The sequence below is a fragment of the Eubalaena glacialis genome, chromosome 1 (assembly GCF_028564815.1).
Source record: "Eubalaena glacialis isolate mEubGla1 chromosome 1, mEubGla1.1.hap2.+ XY, whole genome shotgun sequence".
NCBI classification, from domain to species: domain Eukaryota; kingdom Metazoa; phylum Chordata; class Mammalia; order Artiodactyla; family Balaenidae; genus Eubalaena; species Eubalaena glacialis.
Genome location: NC_083716.1, coordinates 86,317,463 through 86,342,825, shown reverse-complemented (window position 1 = coordinate 86,342,825; position 25,363 = coordinate 86,317,463). Strand labels below are relative to the sequence as shown.

The 25,363-nt window shown below is 42.6% G+C and overlaps 1 protein-coding gene across 8 annotated transcripts in view; it reads left to right on the top strand.

The window, feature by feature from the left end:
- Positions 1–25,363, top strand: part of TBCE (tubulin folding cofactor E) — a 115,020-nt gene that overhangs the window by 78,972 nt on the left and 10,685 nt on the right. For all 8 annotated transcript variants that reach the window (XM_061182189.1, XM_061182225.1, XM_061182180.1 and 5 more), the window contains 5 exons: positions 12,158–12,343; positions 16,939–17,027; positions 21,712–21,811; positions 23,006–23,108; positions 24,493–24,569. In XM_061182189.1, the coding sequence (XP_061038172.1) occupies positions 12,158–12,343; positions 16,939–17,027; positions 21,712–21,811; positions 23,006–23,108; positions 24,493–24,569 (555 nt within the window). The remainder of the gene's footprint in view (positions 1–12,157; positions 12,344–16,938; positions 17,028–21,711; positions 21,812–23,005; positions 23,109–24,492; positions 24,570–25,363) is intronic.

The following is a 25,363-nucleotide window of genomic DNA, read 5'->3' as shown; positions in this document are numbered from 1 at the left end:
CAAATCCTGGCTATGAATGAACTCCTCTTTAGTGTAGGTCTCTAAAAATGAGGTAAATTTTTTTCTCGAATAGCTGGTGTGACACTGACAGAAGAAGTTTAGGGGGTGGACCAGATTACCTTGTAAGGCCCCCATGTTCAGAGGACTTCGTGTCACTCTTTAGTTTCAGTCTGATCTCTTAAATAACCTAAGGTAAATATGGCAATCTCCTGGTTATATATTAATTACCCGTAATTAATATTTGTGACACTGTCGGTTTACAGTAGTAGTGTACAGGTTTATCCCAGATTTATGCCTGTGAACCAGTTATGTGTCTCTCCCAGGTGCTTCTGTTCTCCGTCTCTTGTCTTTTGGGGAGTTGAGAGGTTCAGTTAAGGTGATGAACTTTGAATTTCTCTCTGCCTTGTCCCTAGATTTCCAGTGCTTTTCTTTCAACCTAAACTAAAGGGTATACCCTAAACTCTTAGAACTGTGCGGGTCAGTAGTTTACCCTTAGCTTTTATTGAAAATATTCCCTTTCTAAGTAATTGTATGATTTCTCTTTTCTGTTGAGCAAGAAATCTTAAAATCTTACTTTTCTTCAGCACCATGAATGGAGTTTAATATTTGGTGTCAGAGAGGACATGGTGTCCAGACCGTGTCCACAACACTGGCTAACTTAACAAACGGAAGCCCCTCGATTTACTTATCCTCTGTGCATCGTAAGATTGTTGGAAAGTGTTCTGAGGTTCTTAAATGAGCATTAATGCATCAGTATAAAATATTCTCCTGGGGGGTGGAATGGATTGGGAGATTGGGATTGACATCTATACACTACTATGTATAAAAGAGATAACTAATGAGAACCTACTGTATAGCACAGGGAACTCTACTCAGTGCTCTGTGGTGACCTAAATGGGAAGGAAATCCAAAAAAGAGTGGATATATGTATACATATACCTGATTCACTTTGCTGCACAGCAGAAACTAACAAAACATTATAAAGCAACTATACTCCAATAAAAATTAATAAAAATAAAGAAAATAAAATATTCTGGTATGGTATAAAGTGATAGGATAATTTTTTAAGAAATCACTAAATGTGCTGATAGATACAGGCAGGGTGAATCTCTGTAAAAGCTGAAGAGACATATTTCATTTTGGGAAGCTTCCCATGAATCAGGGCAAAACAGAAATTGTGACATTCAGAAGCAGTGTGCAAAAAGATGCTTATCTACTGAGTTTTTTTTTTTTTCTGTTGGGAAAATGAGTTCACCAGGTCAATTCTTTAGATATTACAGCAATGTACATTAGAGTGAATATTTCTCCTCTCATGGTGAATGGTTAGTTATGCAGTGTTGCTGAAAAGGCTCTATGCATGCCTGTAACAAACAGGATATCAAGGTCAACGACATTTATTAGAAACTCCCCAGAGACCCAGTCTTTCCCAGCATCTAAACAAGCCCCAATAAGAAAGATACTTACTATAGGAGTTTTGGAATCTGTTGGGGACCCTTTTACCTTTGAGTAGTATTGCCAGATTCAGCAAATAAAAATATAAAATGCATGGTGAAATTTGGATTTCAGATAAGCAGTAAATCATTTATTGGTGTAAGTATGGGACATGCATCATACATACTTATAATGAAGAATTTTAAGTATATAACAAATTTCAGATTGTTTATCTGAAATCCAGATTTAACTGGGCACCTGAATTTTATCTGACAACTCTGTTGGGCAGACTGAATCTTGATTATAGTGCTTCGTGAGAGTCTTTCATTTCTGCAAGAGCCGTGGTTGGGATGTGGACTTTCCTAGCTGCATATGTAATTGGTGGGCCGAAGGAGGCAGGAACTTGAACAAGCCGAATGCTTACAAGAGAAAACATTTTGGACTCTCCCCCTTCACTCCCTCCCCTCCCCCAGTTTTTTCTCTTTTAGGCAGGGTTCAGGATTTCAGTGTTCAGATGCAGCATCTTGATAATAATCTAAGATCTCAGTGGAATCTTTGAATTATTAGTTTATCTTTGAAGATTTACTGTTATTGATGGGCACTCCTTCAGCTAGCATTTTTTATTTGCTGGGCTGTTTGTTTTTCCGAGAAACCTGCCAGGAATGTTGCAGAGGAGACTGATCTTTGATGTTATCCTTTGATCTGTAAAGGGCACAAGCATCTCCTTTGCACCCACCTAACACCATTCCTGACTTCTTTCTTCTGCCTGCAGCCAAACTAAACAGCAACAAAGGTCTCTTCTTGAATTGTTCATTACCACTGTTACAAATTTAGGACAGAAATGAAAACCATGGTATTTGTTTTGCATTGTTGTTTTTGCATTTATTATACATGTGCTAGTTTTAAAATTTGTGCTCTCATACTTATTTTTACATTTCAGTCACATAATATTTGAACAATACATTTTCCTATTTCTATTTCCACCCCCCAATGTTACTCCTTTAAGGAAAACTAATACTATTGCATAAATTTCATAATTTCATTTCACTAAAATTTCAAATTTCACTATTTCATAAGCCAAAGCCTGTTTCATAAACGTGAGACTCTAGGAACAGTCTCTTAGATGCAAAACTCATTTGTTTGTATACATTTAGATAGATTGAGGTACATAAACGAGTGTTCTAAATTGTCTGGAATTATTTTACCGACACCTAACAACATACCTTGGGATTTAATTCAGCCTTGTACATGTAAAGTGTTTAACATTCATAAGGTTTAGTTGTCAGTAGACACAAGATTGGACTGTGTGCTGTCATAATGGAAAATTAAACGAGACAACCTACAAGTCATCTTTGTGATTTACTTCATAAGAAACACCTTTGTTTATTTTTATTTTATATTTATTAAAGTATAGTTGATTTACAGTATCGTGTTAGTTTCAGGTGTACAGCAAAGCGATTCAGTTTTATATATATATATATAATCTTTTTCAGATTCTTTTCCCTTATAGGTTATTTCAAAATATTGGGTATATTTCCCTGTGCCATACAGCAGGACCTTGTTGTTTATCTACTTATATATAGTAGTGTGTATATGTTAATTCCACACTCCTAATTTATCCTTCTCCGCCCACCCTTTCCCCATTGGTAACCAACCATAAGTTTGTTTTCTATGTCTGTGGGTCTATTTCTGTTTTGTAAATAAGTTCATTGTATCATTTTTTTTTAGATTCTGTGTATAAGTGATATCATTTGATATTTGTCTCTGTCTGGCTTACTTCACTTAGTGTGATAATCTCTAAGTCCATCCATGTTGCTGCAAATGGCATTATTTTCATTCTTTTTTATGGCTGAGTAATATTTCTCTGTGTGTGTGTGTGTGTACACACACACATACACACCGCATCTTCTTTATCCATTCATCTGTTGATGGACATTTAGGTTGATTCCATGTCTTAGCTATTGTAATGTAGTGCTGCGGCGAACATTGTGGGTGAAGCACCTTTGTTTAAAACATAATATTTTATTTAACATGTTATGGTTCTAGAAATGTTTTATTTTCAGTAGTACTGCTTTTGCTGTGCTTTCTCTATTCTCATAGGGATTTTCATGTAGGATCATGTTTGATGCTTATTGTAGGACAAGTACCACCACTTTTTCATCAAGCTCCTACTCATGTTTCAAGGTCCAACTCAGATTCTACTTCTTCTGTGGAATACACACTAGACCAGGACTTTTTTTATGTTGTGTGTCCTTTTTGGAGACATAACATAATCTTTTCAAAAGCAGGAAAAAAAAATACATTGCATTACAGAGGAAACTTAGTCACATTGAAGTAATCAAAAATATTTTAAAATTATGATCTAGTTAGATATATATTTCTCTTTTTGAGATACATATTTCTTTACTAAATAACAATAATATCTACTGATGGATCTAATAACTACTAAAATTTGTGGTAGTGAGGAGAATAAAGACAGAAATGCAGGAAAGGACGGTGCACTGGTAGTTAGGAATCCAAGTCTTGGCTGTGCTACCTCTGTGATTGTGACCCCAGTATCCCCAACTGAAATGGGATTGGATTAGATCAGAGTTTCTTAAAGTGGGACACGAGGCCCCCCTGCATCAGAATCCCCTGGCACATTGTTTTAAACAGCAGAACCTGGGACCCAGTCCAGTCCCACTGCGTGCACACCTTGGGGTGGGTTCCAGTAAGCTTTCCAGGTGACTGACTGCTTTTCAGGTTGAGTTTGAGAAGTCCTAGACTAGGTAATCTCTTGGGTAGATCCGTTTGAACTCTTAAAAAAAAGAAAAAAGAGGCTAGGGACTTCCCTGGTGGCGCAGTGGTTAAGAATCCTCCTGCCAGTGCAGGGGACATGGGTTCGAGCCCTGGTCCGGGAAGATCCCACACGCCGCGGAGCAACTAAGCCCGTGCGCCACAACTACTGAGCCTGCGCTCTAGAGCCCGCGCACTGCAACTACTGAAGCCCGTGTGCTGCAACTACTGAAGCCCGTGTGCCTAGAGCCCGTGCTCTGCAACAAGAGAAGCTACCGCAGTGAGAAGCCCGCGCACCACAACCAAGAGTAACCCCCGCTCGCTGCAGCTAGAGAAAGCCCGCGCGCAGCAACAAAGACCCAACGCAGCCAAAAATTAAAAATTAAAAAAATATATCTATAAAAATGAGGCTAGCTACATTTAATCTCTTTAGCTGAGTGATAGAAATGTGTTTGTTAGAACTGTGTTCTTCACACTACGAGCCTTTTCTGTGTGAAAAGAAAATGAAATATTTTCTAAGCAGCTTCTGGTAGCCAGTGATCCTCTGATATCACAGCAGACAGACTCAGGACCTGATTCTGCTGCAACGGAGAATTTAATTTCCTGCATCGACAATTTCCCCCTCTCCATTGGGTTATTTTTGTCTCATGTAAGTTTGGTACTTTCTCCCATCTTAAAACATCTGCCCTTTCCATCCCTCCTCTCCCCTTTCCATCCCTCCTCTCCCCTTTCCATCCCTCCTCTCCCCTTTCCATCCCTCCTCTCCCCTTTCCATCCCTCCTCTCCCCTTTCCATCCCTCCTCTCCCCTTTCCATTGGATCTCCTGCAGATGAGAGGAGTCTGAGCCCACTCTCCTCTCACTCTCTGGAGCTTGTCCCACAGCCCCACCCCAGCTGCTTCTAGCAGGGTCACTTTCCGGTTACTAGATTCACTGGCCAAACTCAGCTGTCACCTTCCGGGCTTTCACAGCCCTGGACACGGTTGTCCACTGTCTCCACTGCTTTCCAGGACACCACCCTCTCTGGGGGTTCTCACGACCTCCGGGCCCCTTCTTTTTGCCCTGACATCACTTCTGACTTTCCGAGATTCCAGGTTCCTTTTACAATCTGGTAATCTCTGTGGACCCACCTCCCAGAAGAAAATGTATATATGTTTATATTGACAAAATTTATCATCAGTATTATTTTCATCCTCTTTAATTATGGTGACTTCTCGGGAAGTTTCATTTGTTTAAAAGAGTTAAAGAGTGTAAGCCAAAATAGTGTTTATCATACAATTTTTGGCAATTCATGTATTTCATCATTTATTCTGTAACGTGATCAAATGATATTAACATTTATAGCTGGGTGTTTTTCGTTTTGTTTTTTTTTTTTAATTTTTAAATTTAATTTTATTTATTTTTTTAAACAGCAGGTTCTTATTAGTCATCCATTTTATACACATCAGTGTATACATGTCAATCCCAATCGCCCAATTCAGCACACCACCATCCCCACCCCCCTGCTGCTTTCCCCCCTTGGTGTCCATACATTTGTCCTCTACATCTCTGTCTCAACTTCTGCCCTGCAAACCGGTTCATCTGTACCATTTTTCTAGGTTCCACATACATGCATTAATACACGATATTTGTTTTTCTCTTTCTGACTTACTTCACTCTATATGACAGTCTCTAGATCCATCCACGTCTGAACAAATGACTCAATTTCGTTCCTTTTTATGGCTGAGTAATATTCCATTGTATATATGTACCACAACTTCTTTATCCATTCGTCTGTTGATGGGCATTTAGATTGCTTCCATGACCTGGCTATTGTAAATAGTGCTGCAATGAACATTGGGGTGCATGTGTCTTTTTGAATTACGGTTTTCTCTGGGTATATGCCCAGTAGTGGGATTGCTGGATCATATGGTAATTCTATTTTTAGTTTTTTAAGGAACCTCCATACTGTTCTCCATAGTGGCTGTATCAATTTACATTCCCACCAACAGTGCAAGAAGGTCCCCTTTTCTCCACACCCTCTCCAGCATTTGTTGTTTGTAGATTTTCTGATGATGCCCATTCTAACTGGTGTGAGGTGATACCTCATTGTAGTTTTGATTTGCATTTCTCTAATAATTAGTGATGTTGAGTAGCTTTTCATGTGCTTCTTGGCCACCTGTATGTCTTCTTTGGAGAATATCTATTTAGGTCTTCTTCCCATTTTTGGATTCGGTTGTTTGTTTCTTTAATATTGAGCTGCATGAGCTGTTTATGTATTTTGGAGATTAATCCTTTGTCCATTGATTCGTTTGCAAATATTTTCTCCCATTCTGAGGGTTGTCTTTTCATCTTGTGTATGGTTTCCTTTGCTGTGCAAAAGCTTTGAAGTTTCATTAGGTCCCATTTGTTTATTTTTGTTTTTATTTCCATTACTCTAGGAGGAGGATCAATAAAGATCTTGCTGTGATTTATGTCAAAGAGTGTTCTTCCTATGTTTTCCTCTAAGAGTTTTATAGTGTCCGGTCTTACATTTAGGTCTCGAATCCATTTTGAATTTATTTTTGTGTATGGTGTTAGGGAGTGTTCTAATTTCATTCTTTTATATATGTAGCTGTCCAGTTTTCCCAGCACCACTTATTGAAGAGACTGTCTTTTCTCCATTGTATATCCTTGCCTCCTTTGTCATAGATTAGTTGACCATAGGTGCGTGGGTTTGTCTCTGGGCTTTCTAACATGTTCCATTGATCTATGTTTCTGTTTTTGTGCCAGTACCATATTGTCTCGGTTGCTGTAGCTTTGTAATATAGTCTGAAGTCAGGGAGTCTGATTCCTCCAGCTCCATTTTTTTCCCTCAAGACTGCTTTGGCTATTCGGGGTCTTTTGTGTCTCCATACAAATTTTAAGAATTTTTGTTCTAGTTCCGTAAAAAATGCCATTGGTAATTTGATAGGGATTGCATTGAATCTGTAGATTGCTTTGGGTAGTATAGTCATTTTCACAATATTGATTCTTCCAATCCAGGAACATGGTATATCTCTCCATCTGTTGGTATCATCTTTAATTTCTTTCATCAGTGTCTTATAGTTTTCTGCATACAGGGCTTTTGTCTCCCTAGGTAGGTTTATTCCTAGGTATTTTATTCTTTTTGTTGCAGTGGTAAATGGGAGTGTTTCCTTGATTTCTCTTTCTGATTTTTCATCATTAGTGGATAGGAATGCAAGAGATTTTTGTGCATTAATTTTGTATCCTGCAACTTTACCAAATTCATTGATTAGCTCTAGTAGTTTTCTGGTGGCATCTTTAGGATTCTCTATGTATAGTATCATGTCATCTGCAAACAGTGACAGTTTTACTTCTTCTTTTCCAATTTGTCTTCCTTTTATTTCTTTCTCTTCTCTGATTGCTGTGGCTAGGACTTCCAAAACTATGTTGAATAATAGTGGTGAGAGTGGACATCCTTGTCTCGTTCCTGATCTTAGAGGAAATGCTTTCAGTTTTTCACCATTGAGAATGATGTTTGCTGTGGGTTTGTCGTATATGGCCTTTATTATGTTGAGGTAGGTTCCCTCTATGCCCACTTTCTGGAGAGTTTTTATCATATATGGGTGTTGAATTTTGTCAAAAGCTTTTTCTGCATCTTTTGAGATGATCATATGGTTTTTATTTTTCAGTTTGTTAATATGGTGTATCACATTGATTGATTTGCGTATATTGAAGAATCCTTGGATCCCTGGGATAAATCCCACTTGATCGTGGTGTATGATCCTTTTAATGTGTTGTTGGATTCTGTTTGCTAGTATTTTGTTGAGGTTTTTTGCATCTATATTCATCAGTGATATTGGTCTGTAATTTTCTTTTTTTGTAGTATCTTTGTCTGATTTTGGTATCAGGGTGATGGTGGCCTCATAGAATGAGTTTGGGAGTGTTCCTTCCTCTGCAGTTTTTTGGAAGAGATTGAGAAGGATGGGTATTAGCTCTTCTCTAAATGTTTGATAGAATTCACCTGTGAAGCCATCTGGTCCTGGACTTTTGTTTCTTGGAAGATTTTTAATCACAGCTTCAATTTCATTACTTGTGATTGGTCTGTTCATATTTTCTATTTCTTCCTGGTTCAGTCTTGGAAGGTTATACCTTTCTAAGAATTTGTCCATTTCTTCCAGGTTGTCCATTTTATTGGCATAGAGTTGCTTGTAGTAGTCTCTTAGGATGCTTTGTATTTCTGCAGTGTCTGTTGTACCTTCTCCTTTTTCATTTCTAATTTTATTGATTTGAGTACTCTCCCTCTTGATGAGTCTGGCTAATGGTTTATCAATTTTGTTTATCTTCTCAAAGAACCAGCTTTTAGTTCTATTGATCTTTGCTATTGTTTTCTTAGTTTCTATTTCATTTATTTCTGCTCTGATCTTTATGATTTCTTTCCTTCTGCTAACTTTGGGTTTTGTTTGTTCTTCTTTCTCTAGTTCCTTTAGGTGTGAGGTTAGATTGTTTATTTGAGATTTTTCTTGTTTCTTGAGGTAGGCTTGTATAGCTATAAACTTCCCTCTTAGAACTGCTTTTGCTGCATCCCATAGGTTTTGGATCATCGTGTTTTCATTGTCATTTGTCTCTAGGTATTTTTTGATTACCTCTTTGATTTCTTCAGTGATCTCTTGGTTATTTAGTAACATAGTGTTTAGCCTCCATGTGTTTGTGTTTTTTACTTTTTTTCCCCTGTAATTCATTTGTAATCTCATAGCGTTGTGGTCAGAAAAGATGCTTGATACGATTTCAGTTTTCTTAAATTTACTGAGGCTTGATTTGTGACCCAAGATGTGATCTATCCTGGAGAATGTTCCGTGCGCACTTGAGAAGAAAGTGTAATCTGTTTTGGGATGGAATGTTCTAGAAATATCAATTAAATCTATCTGGTCTGTTGTGTCATTTAAAGCTTCTGTTTCCTTATTTATTTTCATTTTGGATGATCTGCCCATTGGTGTGAGGTGTTAAAGTCCCCCACTATTATTGTGTTACCGTCGATTTCCTCTTTTATAGCTGTTAGCAGTTGCCTTATGTATTGAGGTGCTCCTATGTTGGGTGCATATATATTTATAATTGTTATATCTTCTTCTTGGATTGATCCCTTGATCATTATGTAGTGTCCTTCCTTGTATCCTGTAACATTCTTTATTTTAAAGTCTATTTTATCTGATACGAGTATTGCTACTCCAGCTTTCTTTTGATTTCCATTTGCATGGAATATCTTTTTCCATCCCCTCACTTGCAGTCTGTATGTGTCCCTAGGTCTGAAGTGGGTCTCTTGTAGACAGCATATATATGGGTCTTGTTTTTGTATCCATTCAGCAAGCCTGTGTCTTTTGGTTGGAGCATTTAATCCATTCACATTTAAGGTAATTATTGATATGTATGTTCCCATGGTCATTTTCGTAATTGTTTTGGGTTTGTTTTTGTAGATCCTTTTCTTCTCTTGTGTTTCCGACTTAGAGAAGTTCCTTTAGCATTTGTTGTAGAGCTGGTTTGGTGGTGCTGAATTCTCTTAGCTTTTGCTTGTCTATAAAGCTTTTGATTTCTCCATCAGCTCTGAATGAGGTCCTTGCCGGGTAGAGTAATCTTGGTTGTAGGTTCTTCCCTTTCATCACTTTAAGTATATCATGCCACTCCCTTCTGACTTGTAGAGTTTCTGCTGAGAAATCAGCTGTTAACCTTATGGGAGTTCCCTTGTATGTTATTTGTTGTTTTTCCCTTGCTGCTTTCAATAATTTTTCTTTGTCTTTAATTTTTGCCAGTTTGATTACTGTGTGTCTCGGCGTGTTTCTCCTTGGGTTTATCCTGTATGGGACTCTCTGCGCTTCCTGGACTTGGGTGGCTATTTCCTTTCCCATGTTAGGGAAGTTTTCGACTGTAATCTCTTCAAATATTTTCTCTGGTCCTTTCTCTCTCTCTTCTCCTTCTGGGACCCCTGTAATGTGAATGTTGTTGCGTTTAATGTTGTCCCAGAGGTTTCTTAGGCTGTCTTCATTTCTTTTCATTCTTTTTTCTTTATTCTGTTCCACAGCAGTGAATTCCACCATTTTGTCTTCCAGGTCACTTATCCGTTTTTCTGCCTCAGTTATTCTGCTATTGATTCCTTCTAGTGTAGTTTTCATTTCAGTTATTGTATTGTTCATCTCTGTTTGTTTGTTCTTTAATTCTTCTAGGTCTTTGTTAAACATTTCTTGCATCTTCTCGATCTTTGCCTCCATTCTTTTTCCGAGGTCCTGGATCATCTTCACTATCATTATTCTGAATTCTTTTTCTGGAAGATTGCCTATCTCCACTTCATTTAGTTGTTTTTCTGGGGTTTTATCTTGTTCCTTCATCTGGTACATAGCCCTCTGCCTTTTCATCTTGTCTGTCTTTCTGTGAATGTGGTTTTTGTTCCACAGGCTGCAGGATTGTAGTTCTTCTTGCTTCTGCTCTACAGCTGTTTTATAGGCATACTTAGATTTCCCTGAAAGTAAGGTATCATTTCCATGATGCAGTGCTGAATGCTGAAATATAATGTGTCTAAAGATCTGTTTTGAATCTCTTGGAAACCCTGACAACAGTCATTACATACAGCAATATGATTAATATTTTATTAAATTCTTCTAGAGATTATTACTAAAAATTGTTATAAAACCTGAATATAAATTGTGATAAAATATCCTATATTTCTATAGACTTCTTTCCACATGCTCTATTTTAGTCCCATATTTGAACTTTCATTTAGTTCAAGTTATCATTTAAAAGATTTTTGTACATACCCTGTTATCCACAAATGTTTTCATTTCTTTGTGTCCTTATTCGATCTTTGTCTAGCCATAGATATGATTCCTCTGTAGTTGTGTCATGTACAATTTGGTTCAATTTTTAGAAATCTTAGCATTATTCTGTAAGTAATTTTATTAAGTATTATAGCTACAATATTTTAATGACTGCATATGTCTGGTTTACTTAATAGTTCCTGTCCAGCTGGGAATTTTTATGGTTTCCAGAGTTGCTCAATTACCAAAAAAATGCTATTATATAGACTCTTTGTAAATGCAATTTTGTTTTTATTTGTAAATTATTGCCTGCTGACACATTCCCAGGAGTAGGATTATACAGTCAAGAACTAACCCAACCTTTCAGTCTTTGAGTGTTAGGACTTTATTTTTTGCTCGATTTGTTGAAAATAGTTTCATTGCTTGAATTTACATTTATTTTTTTAAAAATATTTTATTTATTTAATTTTGGCTGCGTCGGGTCTTTGTTGCGGTGCGTGGGCTTCTCTCTAGTTGTGGCGTATGGGTTTTCTCTCTCTAGCTGTGGCGCGCGGGCTCCAGGGTGCGTGGGCTCTGTAGTTTGCCGCACGCAGGTTCTCTTGTTGAGGCGCGAGAGCTCAGTAGTTGTGGTGCGCGGGCTTAGTTGCCGCACAGCATGTAGTTCCCCGACCAGGGATCGAACCCATGTCCCCTGCATTGGAAGGTGGATTCTTTACCACTGGACCACCAGGGAAGTCCCAATTTACATTTCTTAATCATTAGCAAGGTAAAACTTTTCCCCCATGGATTTAATACTTCTCTTTCCTCTTTTGTGAATCATCTGTTCCATATTTCTTGTCTGTTTATCTATTGGGATTTTACATGCTTGCATCAGCACACAACCCTTTATGATCAATTGTATGAATTACCCATTTTTTTTTTAGTATATTACTCTCCCTTTTATGCTGATTCTACTTTTTCAGCATACAGAAAAATTTGAAAACCTTCAGAACATTGCCTTATGGTGGATGATACTTTCTTTTTCCTTCTTTTTAAAAATTGTTTAATTGCTTTTATTTGCTAATATATTTGTAAATGCATTTTATATTTGTGGCAGAGTGACAGTTTATAAAGGATTTTTGTGTGTGTCATCTTATTTAAAGGTCCCCATAGATGATATTTTCTCTGTTCCGTTCCTCTCCTTTCCCAGGCACCCAACGGGAGGATCCTTCATTCGTCCAAACAAAGTAAATTTTGGAGTAGACTTTCTCACTGCAATTAAGAACCGCTATGCGTTAGAGGATGAACCAGAGGAAGAGGGAAAAGAGCAGATTGTTACAATTGGAAATAAACCTGTGGAAACCATTGGTTTTGACTCTGTTGTAAAACAGCAAAGGTAAGTGGAAGTGATAATGGTAGAGCCGACTTTCACAGTTTCATCAAAGTGCAGGATTTAAGGTCAGCCGACTGCATGTCAGTGCTCAGAACTTTGCTCCCAAAGTGGTCTTATCTTTTCTGCAAAACAGTAAATTGAGATCAGAGGGATCCAAGGATTGAGTGTTCAGGGAAATTAAAATCCTTATTTTAGCACAGGACTTTCCTAGATTGGAAATAAAACACTGATTTGCCCATTATGAATATTTATACCATACTCTATTGTATTGACTAATTATTAAGGAACTAAGGTTGACATCTGGATGATAAGTCAAAAATGGAAACAGAAGTCTACATTGTTACCTGTGCCGTGTAGCATGATGGCACCTTCTAGAACCCAGTGGTTTCCATCTCTGCTGCACACCCTCATCACCTGGGCTCCTTTTGAAACATGCAGAATCCTGGGTCCCATCCCAGACCTACTAGATCAGAATACCATGCATGGGCTCTTGCTTTTACGAAGTACCCGCAGGTGACTGTGTAGCAGTCTGAGGGGCACTACCTAATGCATTTTGAAACTGCTGCATTTGAACTCCTCTGTCCTCCCCAACTCTCTGAACACAGCGACGCCCTGTAGACAGGCTCACTGCTCACTCTGAGGTACCGCGTGCACCAGAGAGCGCGGAAGCTGATGTTCACACGGAACTGCGCACAACTGCACACGAACCTCCCAGGTTACACTGGTTTAGCAGCGATGGTCAGTGCGTGGTGTTTGACCCTGACCTGGATGAGGCGTCCAAGTAATGACCCCTGGTGGCCACTTTGGAGAGTAGATTTGCCACTGCTTGGCATAGGCCTGCGATCTTTTACTTTGTCTCTAAAGTAAAAGAATTGAACTGTGGTTTTTGTTCAGAGTAAAATTCTTTGCTATCTTTTTGTTCCTCTTGTTGTTATTATTGTCATTAAGATTTAACATGATACAGAATTTAAGTGCACATGGGCATAGTGTTGAAGAGTAAATACATTTCTTTCTTTTTTAAAAAATTTTTAATTTTTTTTGAAATTTTGGCCACACTGCACGGCTTGCGGGATCTCAGTTTCCCAACCAGGGATTGAATCCGGGCCATGGCAGTGAAAGCGCCAAGTCCTAATCACTAGACCATCAAGGAACTCCCAGTAAATTCATTTCTTGATATCTCTGCTTTTTAGCACAGATGACCAGCATTTAAAAAAAAAAAAAAAAAAGAAAAAACTCAAAATAAATCAAGATTTTTGAAAAAGCAATAACTTGACTGTTAATTACAAACAATATACATTCATTGTTAAGGATTTAGAATATATAAATTGAACAAAAGAGAGTCGTGACTAATGCACCACTGAGAGATTACTAACGTGAATGGTTTTTGCTGTTGATTTATAGAGCTATGTGCTTCATAGGGTTAGAGTTCTTTGCTTTATTTTTTCCATTTATTTTATTTTTTTTTAATTAATTAATTTATTTTGGCTGCTCCGGGTCTTACTTGCAGCATACGGGCTCCTTCAGTTGCGGCACACAGACTTAGTTGCAGCATGTATGTGGGATCTAGTTCCCTGACCAGGGATCGAACCCTGGCCCCCTGCATTGGGAGCGTGGAGTCTTACCCACTGGACCACCAGAGAAGTCCCTATTTTTTCCATTTAAAATGCAAATATTTAAGTATTATTTACCCAAAAGAGGCACTTTTTCCCCCCCATTGGTTAATCTCTTTCAGAGAGCACCATGGGCTCTGAATATTAACAACAGATGCGAACAGATTTTTCCTCCCCTAGTTTATGAGCAGCTGCATAACTCATGAAATTTTCTGGTGAAGGACTCTACTGCCTGAGTATCAGTGTGTTCAGTAATTAGCTAGTGTCTTTCCTGGGAAGGACCCAATGTTGGAGCCAGTCAGGCTGGGTTCAGGTGTCAGCTAAGCCACTTTCTAGCCCTGACAGCAGTTAGAGTTAGTTAATTCTGGCTTCTAAGCCTCAGTTTCCTCATTTCCAAAGTAATACCTAAGCTGTTAGAGCCGTTGGGAATAGCGGTTGAGATCCTGCCATGCATGGTAGGCATCACTGCTGGGGATGGAAACCTCTACTTCCAGCCATTGTATTGTCTCCTGATTAATTCCAGCTGACCAGCTTTGAGTTTGTAGCACCGAGAAAAGACATAATAAAGGAATCAAAACCAAATAAAGACCATTATGTGTGGTTTCTCCTTGGAGATGGCTGTGGCTCTGGAGTGGTGTCTGAATTCAGACCTGGATCCCTAAGCTTTGTACCAAGGTTTCCCGGGCCTGCAGGAAACTCACTGGGGCACCACAGGATATTTTGAATTTTAGAGGGAAACAGTGACATCTGTCGGACACGGTGCAAACTACTAGTTGGAGCTAGTTCAGTTTCACGATATTCCTACTGTTCCTTCCCATGGTGTCATTTCCCTGCAGAGCTGGGTTTTTGGCTGTTCTTGTGCTGAAAGAAAAGCCAGTATCTCCTGAAAATCATCATGGAACGGGAAAAGGAGGTGGTGAGGGTCCAGTCTGATTCCAGGGTTCGGGAAGTTGTGCAGTGCCCACTAGACAGACACTAGTTTGGTAGGACATAAATAATTATTAAGTTGTTTGGCCCTAACTGCTTACTAAATGAAACTGTGAGGTGTTTCTTTTGGCCTAGGGGCACCTTGGAAAATTACTGAAACACTTTGAAGGGCCCTGTGAACTGAGAAAGTTTGGGAGCCTCTGCCCTGGAACATTGCTGCTGTCTTTTCCCCCTAGTTTCTGGTGATTGTAATAGCTGATGCCTTGCATGGTGGTCTTAGTATTCCCCCCAAAGGTTGTCAATTTTATGTTTATTTTTATAAATACTTATAAAGTGACTTACTGTATGTCACGCAGTATTCTGAGAGTTTCACAAATACCGACTCACTAAATTATCATAGCATGGACTTCCCTGGTGGCGCAGTGGTTAAGAATCCGCCTGCCAATGCAGGGGACATGGGTTTGAGCCCTGGTCCGGGAAGATCCCACATGCCGCCGAGCAGCTAAGCCCACGCGCCACAACTACTGAGCCCACGTGTCACAACCACTGAGCCCGCAGGCCTAGAGCCCGTGCTCCGCAACAAGAGAAGCCACCGCTGTGAGAAGCCCGCGCACCGCAAAGGGTAGCCCCCTCTCACCACAACGAGAGAAAGACCGCGTGAAGCAACGAAGACCCAACGCAGCCAAAAATAAATAAATAAATAAAATTTTAAAAATTATCATAGCATTTTAAAATTGTAAAATATACGTAATGCGAAATTTACCATCTTAACCATTTTTAAGCGTATAGTTCAGCAGCGTTCGGTACATTCCCACTGCTGTGCAACCATCATCACCTTCCATCTTCAGAACCTTTCCATCTTCCCAAACTGAAACCCTGTGACCCTTCAGTAACAGCTGCGCGTCTCTCCCCACCCAGCCCCTGGCAACCACCGTTCTACTTCTGTCTCTGTGAAGTCGATGCCCACTTAGGTACCTCATATAAATGCAGTCGTACAGTGTTTGTCCTTTTGTGACTGGCCTAGTTCACTCGGCATAATGTCCTCCAGGTTCACAAATGTTGCAGCATGTGTCAGAATTTCTTTCCTCTTCAAGGCTGAATAATATTCCATTGTATGGATTGAGCACACTTTATTCATCGGTCAGTGGACACCTGGTTTGCTCACATATGACGGTAGTGAGTGACGCTGCCGTGGATGTGGGTGTGTAGATGTGGACTCGGAGGCTCACGGATGTTAACTCACCCCAGGCCAGAGGAGCGGTGGGATCGGGGTTGGAACCCAGGCAGTCTGGCTCCAGGCCCTGTGTTCTGTAACACATGGGCTCTTTTAATGAACAGAACAACACAGCTTCTCTACACTGAAAAAGTGGCTTCTGAGAGTATCTAAAAAAGCTGAAGACACGCACTCACACTCTCTAGGCTGTATCCCTAGAGAGACTTTCCCACATGAGCGCAAAAACTATACAAGGGTGTGTCCTTCAGCACTGTTGGGGCTAGTCTACCTGTCCCAGGGGAGGAAATAAATTACCTGTGGTCTCTCCGTATAGTAACAAACTACAAGGTGTGAAGGTGCGTGCTCTGGAGCATGTGTCCACATAGCTACATCTTACTGCTGAATAACGTACTATTGAGGGAAAAAGTCAGTTGCAGGAGGATATACGCAGTATACCACCATTTATGTCAAATTTCATAATATACAAAAATACTGTAATTGTTTAGGGACATGGAGATATGTAGTAAAGCTATTAAGAAATGCTTAAGATTAAGTCAACGTCGAACGCAGTGCCCCTGGTTCCCTACGTGGAACAGAGGAGGAGGAGGGGAGGGGGTGATGGAAAGGGACTCAGAGGGCTTCACATACGTGTGTCATGTTTGTAACGCTTTATTTCTTTTTCTTTTTTTTTTACAGTAATGCTTTATTTCTTAAGTTGGGTGGTGGCTACTGGAATTTGTTATTTCTGGTGCCTTTTTATATGTCTGAAATGCTTTTCAATTTTTTAAAGGGCCGATGGATAGCGTATGTGTTTATGCATACATGTGAACTATGTGTTTTTCATGCAGTCAGCTGAACAAGTTGCAGGAAGTTTCTTTGAGGAACTGCGCAGTAAATGGTCCTGGTGACAAAGGAGGAATTGCCAAAGCTTGTCCTAGTATCCTTCCCAATGAGAACTCGTCACTGGGGTCTGACTGGCTTTGACACTTGAGCCAGACACCCTGGTTGCCTACCCAGTGTCCGTTCTCCTAACAGGGACTTGGTCTCACCTGGGGTTGTCACTGCCCAGGGAAACTGTTACCTTCCTAGACCCTTTGCTTTCAGGTGAGGCAGTGTGACTTGCCCCGACCAGGGAGATGTCACATGGGAGTTTCTGGTTGGGGCTCCTTCAAGGGGGACAGACGTGGCTGGATCTGCTTTTGTCCATTGCCCTCCGCCCTCCCCTGCCTTGAGCGCAGACAGAACGCCCAGGGCTCAGCAGCCAACCTGTGGGAAGAACACCATCCAGGGCGGACTGGGAGGGAAGGGGTGAGAGGGGCCGGCATCCTGGATGGTACCCGGGCCACTGCACCAGCCCCGACTGCCTTCCTGTGAGGGAGGAAGATAAACTCTTTCCTTTATTAAGGTTCCTGTTCATGCAGCTGGATGCAGTTTTGTCATAATACCTCAAAACAGGCTTTTCCGAAGTTTGTCATCTCTTATCTCTACCTTCTCTTACGAGTGTGTTTTTTTTGCCCTGTATTACTCTTATTCCCACAACTAAAAATACAGGAGGTAAGTTTAAAAAAATTCCCAATAAACTTGCTCCATTTTGTAGTCTGGTGGAACACAATTCAAGTGCTGCTTGGATCTGTGTCTCCTGGGCTGCAGTCCAAACAAACCCCAAATAAATGCATTTTTTTGGCCTTAAAAAAAAAAACCCCAGTGGCGAATGAAATAGACTTTCTCTGACTTTAAAAGGTCTTCTCCCAATTCCTTAAGTCTGCCTAGTCTGTACATAATAGTTTATGCAAAAGGTAGCAGCTTACAGTCAGGTTTCTTGACTGAAGAGATGGCAGATGAGAGTAGCTTGCTTTAGCAAAATGTTTCTAACCACCCTGGCGGTACCTGCTTTGTGGTGACAGGAAAGGTCGTTCCCTCTGCAGGTTAGGCAGCCGGGTCAGGGCATTTCGGGGTGTGGAATGGAGCGTGTAAGGAGCAGAGTGCCACAGAGGTGCCCAGCGCATTCTGTAATCTGCCTGGCCTCCTCCTAAGTGGTTTTGGAAGACTGGGAATCGGGCGGTTCAAGGCTCATCTTCAACACAGAAAAGATCTGGTCCGCAGAGGGGTTTGGGCGTGTGAATTGTTTGGTTGATTGGAGTTGTCAGCAGCGTGCTGGGGAATCAGCGTCTCGTTTGTTTATACCGCTCTCTCTGCTGGGGAAGAACGTCCCCCAAGACGTGAGGCAATGAGGTTTGGTGAGATAACCAAGTCACCGCCGATATCTGCAGACTCGGTGACGAATGCCTTGCACTTGCTGATTGAATTCTTGCCCGAAGTTGAAGGATTGCCTGGTGTGTTTAATCCAGTCACCGTTTTTAAGCTGATTCCTCTCTGAGGTCATTCGCTCAGCTGGGGCTGAAGGCAGTGGGAGTGTGTCAGGTTGGAGAGCTCCGCTGGGGAAGAGATGCCTCACCGGGCGGCTCTGAACGTGGGGAAGATCCTCTGCCCACAGGAACGAGAGCTCCAGGACCTCCCTGGACTGCGTGTGTGTGTGCGTGTGTGTGTGCGTGTGTGTGTGTGTGTGTGTGTGTGTGTGTGCACGCGCGCGGGGACGACATTCACGACCGTTGGCCTGTCTGGAGTTGGTATCAGAATGCGGGTGGTCTCTGTGCTCTGTACAGACTAGCAGAAATATGTATAATTCGGGCTACACAATGGAAAGCATGAGTGAGTGGAGAATGAGTGGCCTCGAACCCTTTCCCACCAACTTAATGGCCCAGAGTTAGCAGAGGTGGTGGAAACAAAGGGCGGCTGGAGTTGGACTGCCAGCCCTGAGACGCGCCCGGCTCAGCCATCACACGAGGGCCCGCGGCTCGGGTGGAGCGGCCGTGGGACACGGGGCGGCACGAGGGGCCGCGCTGCGGGGACCGGAGGGGACGCCCACGTCGGGGTCAAGCCCCTCTGCTCCTGTGGTGGCTTTGAGACCCTCGGAGGGAGCTTTCGGCCAGGTGGCTGCCGAGGATGCTCTGTCTAGCTGGTGTCTAGCAACTTCTCCTTCTGTTTGATTTGGCACCTTTAGGTGGTAGTTGTGCTACTAGGGGAAAAAAGCCCAGCTTTTCTTTGCCGTGTCCGCCACTGAACTTCACTCTGCCGGCAGTGAGACCCGGAGCTTGGACGTGTCATGCTGCTCTGTGTCTCATCTTTAGGGCATAAGAATCCTGCCCCCAGGGTTCTGGGCGTTATTTCCAAGTCCCTGCTGCGCCCCGGGTTCTTCTAGAGTCTCCTTAGGTCGGGAGCCGGCAAGCTGTTCCCTGAAGAGCCGAAGAGTAAATAGCTTAGGCCTGCGACCCACCAGCAAACTGGAGGAGGTTGTGTGGATGCTTGCAGGACCGCCTAAAACACAAGCATTTAAAGCCGTCAGAACGGTCCTTAGCTGTCTGGCCCTAGTTCACCCACAGCCAGCGGGTGCCGGCCGGGTTGGGTTCATCCCCTTCTGTGCATGTCCACTGCCTTCTTTTCCCTCTTCCTGCCACCTCGTGGAGCTTCCTAACTGGTACCTGCCTAAAAGGCTTTCCTCTTCAACCAACCCTGTCGATGGACGCCACTATTTTTATTAAAAGCTACTTTCTCCGTGTTCTATGCATAAAGACGCCCTGTGGCATGGTGGGCTGTCAGAAAATGGGCTTTGGATTGAGGCTGATTTGGGTTTAAATTCACACCTGTCTGCACCAGGCGGCACGGTTACTGACTGCTCTGCGCCTCTGTTTTTTCCTTCCGTGATAAAGGAGAATGCTTCCGGCACCCAGTGGACCATGCGGGATGCAGGTAGTTGTTCTTTGATCCTGGTTCTCTTTCCTGCGTCGGCCTGTCCTTCTCAGTCTCTGTTGCAGAGGTCGCTGCACCCCAGGCCCAGACCCCTGACCCTCGGCCTCTCTGTTTACACATGCTCCTGAGGAGACGTGTGCGGCCTGCAGATGCCGGGCTCCTGCACTTCTGCCTCTAGCCCAGACCCGCCCCCTCTCAGACCTGTCTGTCTGCTGTGTACCTGATACCTCTGTGTGGGTGTCTCGTGGTCCTCGTGAACTGAACACGCCGGGACGTTAAGTCCCCTGCAACCTGCTCATCTGTAGTCTTTCCTGTCTCGGGAGAGGGCAGCTCCAGTGGCACTGGCCAAAAACCTTGGAGTTAATGTAACTCTTCCTTTTTTCTCACCTCTCTCCTCTGAATCCAGCGGCAAGTCCCAGCAGCTCCGCTTTCCCGTCAGGGCACCAAACCCGAGCCCGCCCCCTCCAGCGCCCAGTCTGGTCTGAGCCCGGGTTGCTCAGGAACCCGCCAGCTCCTCTGTCTGCTCCGTCGTCGTTTCCCTGCAGTCTGTTCCTTAGCACAGCAGCAGAGTGACCTTTTAGAGGCCTAAATCCGCTCACACCAGTAGCTCCCCTTTCAGGCAGAGACTAACAAAGGTCCTGCAAGGCCCTTTGTGATCTGGCCTGGCCCCCGAGGCCTCGGGCACCTCCCTTCCAGACCGCCACTCCCTCTGCCCGCGCACACGGGAGCTTGCCGTCCCGGCCGTAGGCCAAACCTGTTCCGTCCTCCGGGCCTTTGCTTATGTCATCCCTTCTGCCCTGATGCTCTTCTCCAGGATGGCATTCCCTCATTTCCTTTAGTTCTCTGCTCACACATCACCTTACAGAGAAGGTGGTCTTCCGTGAGCAACGTGTGTAAATTCCTCACACACCCCCTTTGCTGCGGGCCCGGCGCTGGTACTCGGATATGTGTCTGTGTCTGGCACACCAGAGATGCACGTGCTTACTGATCGGCGTGTTCACTGCTAGACACCTGGCCCCCAGTCGTTATTTGCAGAACAGAGGAATGAACTGAACAGCTTCTACACGTATCAGAGTAGCATGTGAGATTCTCCTTGAGCTGGTCCAGTCCCGCTCCAAGCTTCTTTCTGTCTCTTGCCCAGGGGTTTGGCCTCTTGATGGCACTGCCAGCACTCCCCCCTGGCATCAGGTGCCTTTCTCTTTCTGTTCTACTGGTTTACCCCCTCTGGATTCCTGTACCAGGGACGGTGGGTGTCACACTCGCTCTGTCCAATCCACAGGAGACCCTCTGAATTGCAGGCCATTCTTAGCACTTTTGAACATGTGTCCAAGCTAACCCTGTTGGCCCCCGGAGGTGCCTCTCCTTACCTGGGGATTCCTGCAGCACAGAGCTCAGCGGTGCCCTCCAGGAGGAGATGCATGTGCTTGGTGTGAGGCTGCAGGGGCTCCTCAGTGCCAAGGGCAAGGCCCATGGGCGCACCTGAGGTGCTCGATGATCACAATTGCCATCACTGTTGGTTTTTCTCTTTTTGTTGGATAATGCTAGAATGGTTTAGCATTAACGACATTTGGTTCTCACTCATTTGATTGTGTCTGTCTCAAGTTTGCAGCATGTGACAATGAACTTTTTAGTTTCTGGATGAACAGCTGGATGATTAAAATGGGTAAAAGTAATATGTGCTCATGAAAAAATTTCAAGCAGAATAGAAGGTATAAAGTGAAAAGGGAACGATCTCATGTTCCAGAATTGAGGTAATTACTGTCCTGTCTTTTATGAATCTTTCCATATTACTGTTTCTTAACATGTGCATTTAGATGTTAGAAGCATAGATTTGTCAAAAAACCTGTTGTCATCATGGGATGAAGTCGTAGATATTGCTGATCAGCTCAAGCACCTGGAAGTCCTTAATCTCAGGTATGAACATGGGGTTGCCTAATTGTCAGCCTCTCTGTGGGAATGAGGTGGGGAGGACGGCTTAGTTGAATTTATCTAAGTTTAGCTTATTCCTTAATATTCTTTGATGATTCTAGTTTTTCAAATGGTCACCTGAGGTGATTCATTAATAGGTAATGTGTTTTACTTTTGATGCGGGCAGCGCGGCGGGGTGGCTTACTCTATTGAGCTGGAAGGTCTTCATGTTTCTTAATAGGCCTGACCATAGAAGATGGCCCATCTGGGGACTTTGATATTTAAGTGGGGAGAAGGAGATGTGATTAAAGGTGTTTGTACATTCTCAACCTTCCAGCACTTAATTGCTTTAGGAATGAGTCATTTCATTGGGGTGCTGCTTAATTCAGTTCTGATAAGGAATTTTCACTGAGCTCTGTATTTTACTAATGTCACAATTTTCCAGGCCTTCTTGAGTGTCTGATTAGTTTTAATCTCAGAACCTAACTTTCCAAGGGCTCGGCCAGGCTCCCCCTTTCACACCTGAGCCGACTTTACACGTGCAGGTGAGTTGCTCCTGGCCCAGGCAGGTTCGGTGGAGGAGATGGACAGGCCTAAATTAGTTGTCCTTCCAAATAGAGCAAAGAGTGTACTCTGACCCATGGCGTCACCTTTTCTGGAAATAAGGGCTTTAATAGTATCTTCATTCACAATGACTGTCAAGATGGGATACCTTCTGAGAAAAAAAAAGATATGGGGTACCTCCTGAGATTAGGATCTTGCGAGAGAACTTTAGGGCAGTAATTTATTTCATCCATCCCGTTAGCAGGCTCTGTTTAGAAGCAGAATTCTAGCCCACAACCTAGCACGTCAGTAAGACTCTTGAGAGCGGGACTGAATTTTACAGTGTCCAGAGCCGCAGCTTGTGAAGCCAGAAGCTGACCTCACAAATCAGTGCCTGAGCCTTGTGTTTCAGGAAATCTGCAGCCTCACCGCGGCCCTAACCCCATAAACACATGTCTGCATGTCAGATACCAAGTTGTATCTTGTAACTATTAAAAATTAGACAGTCTTGACTCACTTTGTGTTTAGTATAATCGCATTTTAAGGTTGAAACAAACCAGACTCCTCATATCAAATCCCAAACTATTGCTTTCAGTGACTGTCTCAGTTGGGCCTCCTCTATCGCCATAAGCTCATCGTGTCTCTTCTTCTACACAGTGAAAACAGACTAAAATTTCCCTCCCGTTCACCATCTCCAACTGGAACGTTTGCTGCACTGAAGGTTTTAGTCCTTAACCGGATAGGAATTACATGGACGGAGGTAAACATATTTCTTTGGTTTGTTACCCAGTAATAAGCAGTTTTAAATTCTTGGTGTAATGGGGGATTGAAGCCCAGCGGTGGCTTCAGTTTAATCATCCTATTATCCAGATAATAGGGTTCTTTAAACGGCCTTACAGAAAGGAGTTACAAAATCCTCATAGTTAGAATTTGGTATCTCAGAATCCATCCTGTTTCTCTTGGTGCCTCTGACGAGTTCTGGTGTCTCCTGAGCAGTGGCTCTCCTGATGGTCTGCACCAAGTACGTGCTGAGCTTTGAAAAGCCTTAGAGTTAGCTCTGGACTGAGCTTTTAGCTGCCTGAGTTTCCCCACGAGTGTTCTCAGGGCCGAGGCCGAGCCTCAGAAAGGTTCTCACACCCTTTTCTTGTTTGCAGTTCGGCTCCTAGAAGCCACTGTTCATGTACACAGCTGGGTTTGAAAGTGGACTCGTGGGTCCTGGGCCCTGCAGCCTTTGGAACTTAGATCTGGTACTACTCAGTTCTGTCAGAGGTTAACTGACTTCACACACCCAGAACACTCCACTTTCAAACCAAGTGCAGATAAGTACATCCCAGCAAAGCTGTTCATCTGTGAAGTGCCACCTGGGCACCTCCCCAAGAGATAAGTGGCCGTTCACTTGGGCCGTCCGTGGCTACAGCTGCCCGACTTCCTTCCTAGGGCTCCTTCCTTGAGAGCTGCTCCCTCCAGAACAGGAAGGAAGGGCGCGGAGAGACTCTGGAGGTGGAGATGGCAGTAAAGGTCCAGTGAGAAAATGTAGAAATAGTTGTTGAGAAAGTTTGTCCTATTAGTACATCCTTTATAAACCCAGATTGGCATTGAGAAGTAAGGAAAGGCGTTTTACATGTTTCCTTCCGTTGGTTAAACAAACTGTATCCAATAATGAGAACGTGCTAGGTCACCATCTCCAGTTCCACTTTGTACAGGTCAGGATATGCCTGAATGATGGGCTGATACCTATCCTGGTTGGTTCCAGGTGCCCGAAGTGTGTGCTCCCGTGGCATTAAAGCGTGGCCCTTTAACACCGTAATTTTATCAGCCGTCCACTGGCACTCCCGGCCTGAGATAGAGTCTGTAACAAAATGTCCAAAGGCATTTTTTTCTTTCCTTTTTAATTTTACCTTGTTTTATTTTATGTTTTGGCCGCCCTGCACGGCATGTGGGATCTTAGTTCCCTGAATAGGGATCTAGCCTGTTCCCCCGGCACTGTAAGCGTGGAGTCTTAACCACTGGACCGCCGGGGAAGTCCCAAAGGCACTCATTTCTACAACAGTAGCTGAACTGCATCCGTGTGGAGGTTCTAGTGATAAGCACATGGGGAAAATGACCAGCGACACTGCCTCACCCTGACTTGACTTTCCCCCCAGGTGCTCTGCTGTGCCTCCGGGTGTCCTGTCCTTGAGAAACTGTACCTTGAGTCCAACAGTATCGTCATTTCAGAAAGGTAACCAGGGTTTTACATCAATGCATCAGTCACCATTTAGTCATTCTTTTTTTTTTTTTTTAATTCAAAAGCATTTTTATGTATTATAGTTTTTCCAAACTTCAAGGGTAAAGAGGTATAATCATTCTCTCTCTGACAAGTAGCTGCGTATCATTTAGTCACTCTGAATAAATAAATGATCTCAATTATACCTAACATTAAGTTTTAGGAGGATTTGCAAATAAGAATTAGAGAAATGCTTATTATTCATTGCCTTCACAAATGAGAATGTCAACTCAAACTTCACTAAGAGGTTCTAACTGAGGAAACCCCATCAGAGTGAAAGCCTTGAATTAAATATTTTTGAAGCCATGAATTGTATTAGTTTTACATAAATGTATTTATAACTTCTGTTTCTAAGTGGAAGTTCTCTAGGATATGCTCTAAAGATTAAATAATGGATTTTAAATTAGCATTATCTTTTTAAGGTCGATGTACCAAAGTACAGCCTTCCATATCCCTAAGTTCTGCATCCACAGATCCAACCAACCACAGATGGAAAATATTTGAGGAAAAAAATTCCAGAAAGTTCCTAAAAGCAAAGCTTGAATTTGCCAGGCACTGGAACTGTTTACATTGTATTAGGTGTACTCTACAGATGATTTAAAATATATGGAGGATGTGTGTAGGTTATATGCAAACACTATGTCACTTTATGTAAGGGACTTGAGCATCCTCAGGTTTTGGTGTCCATGGGGGTCCTGGAACTAATCCCCCATGGATTCTGAGGGATGACTGTATGTAAAAAGCTGGTT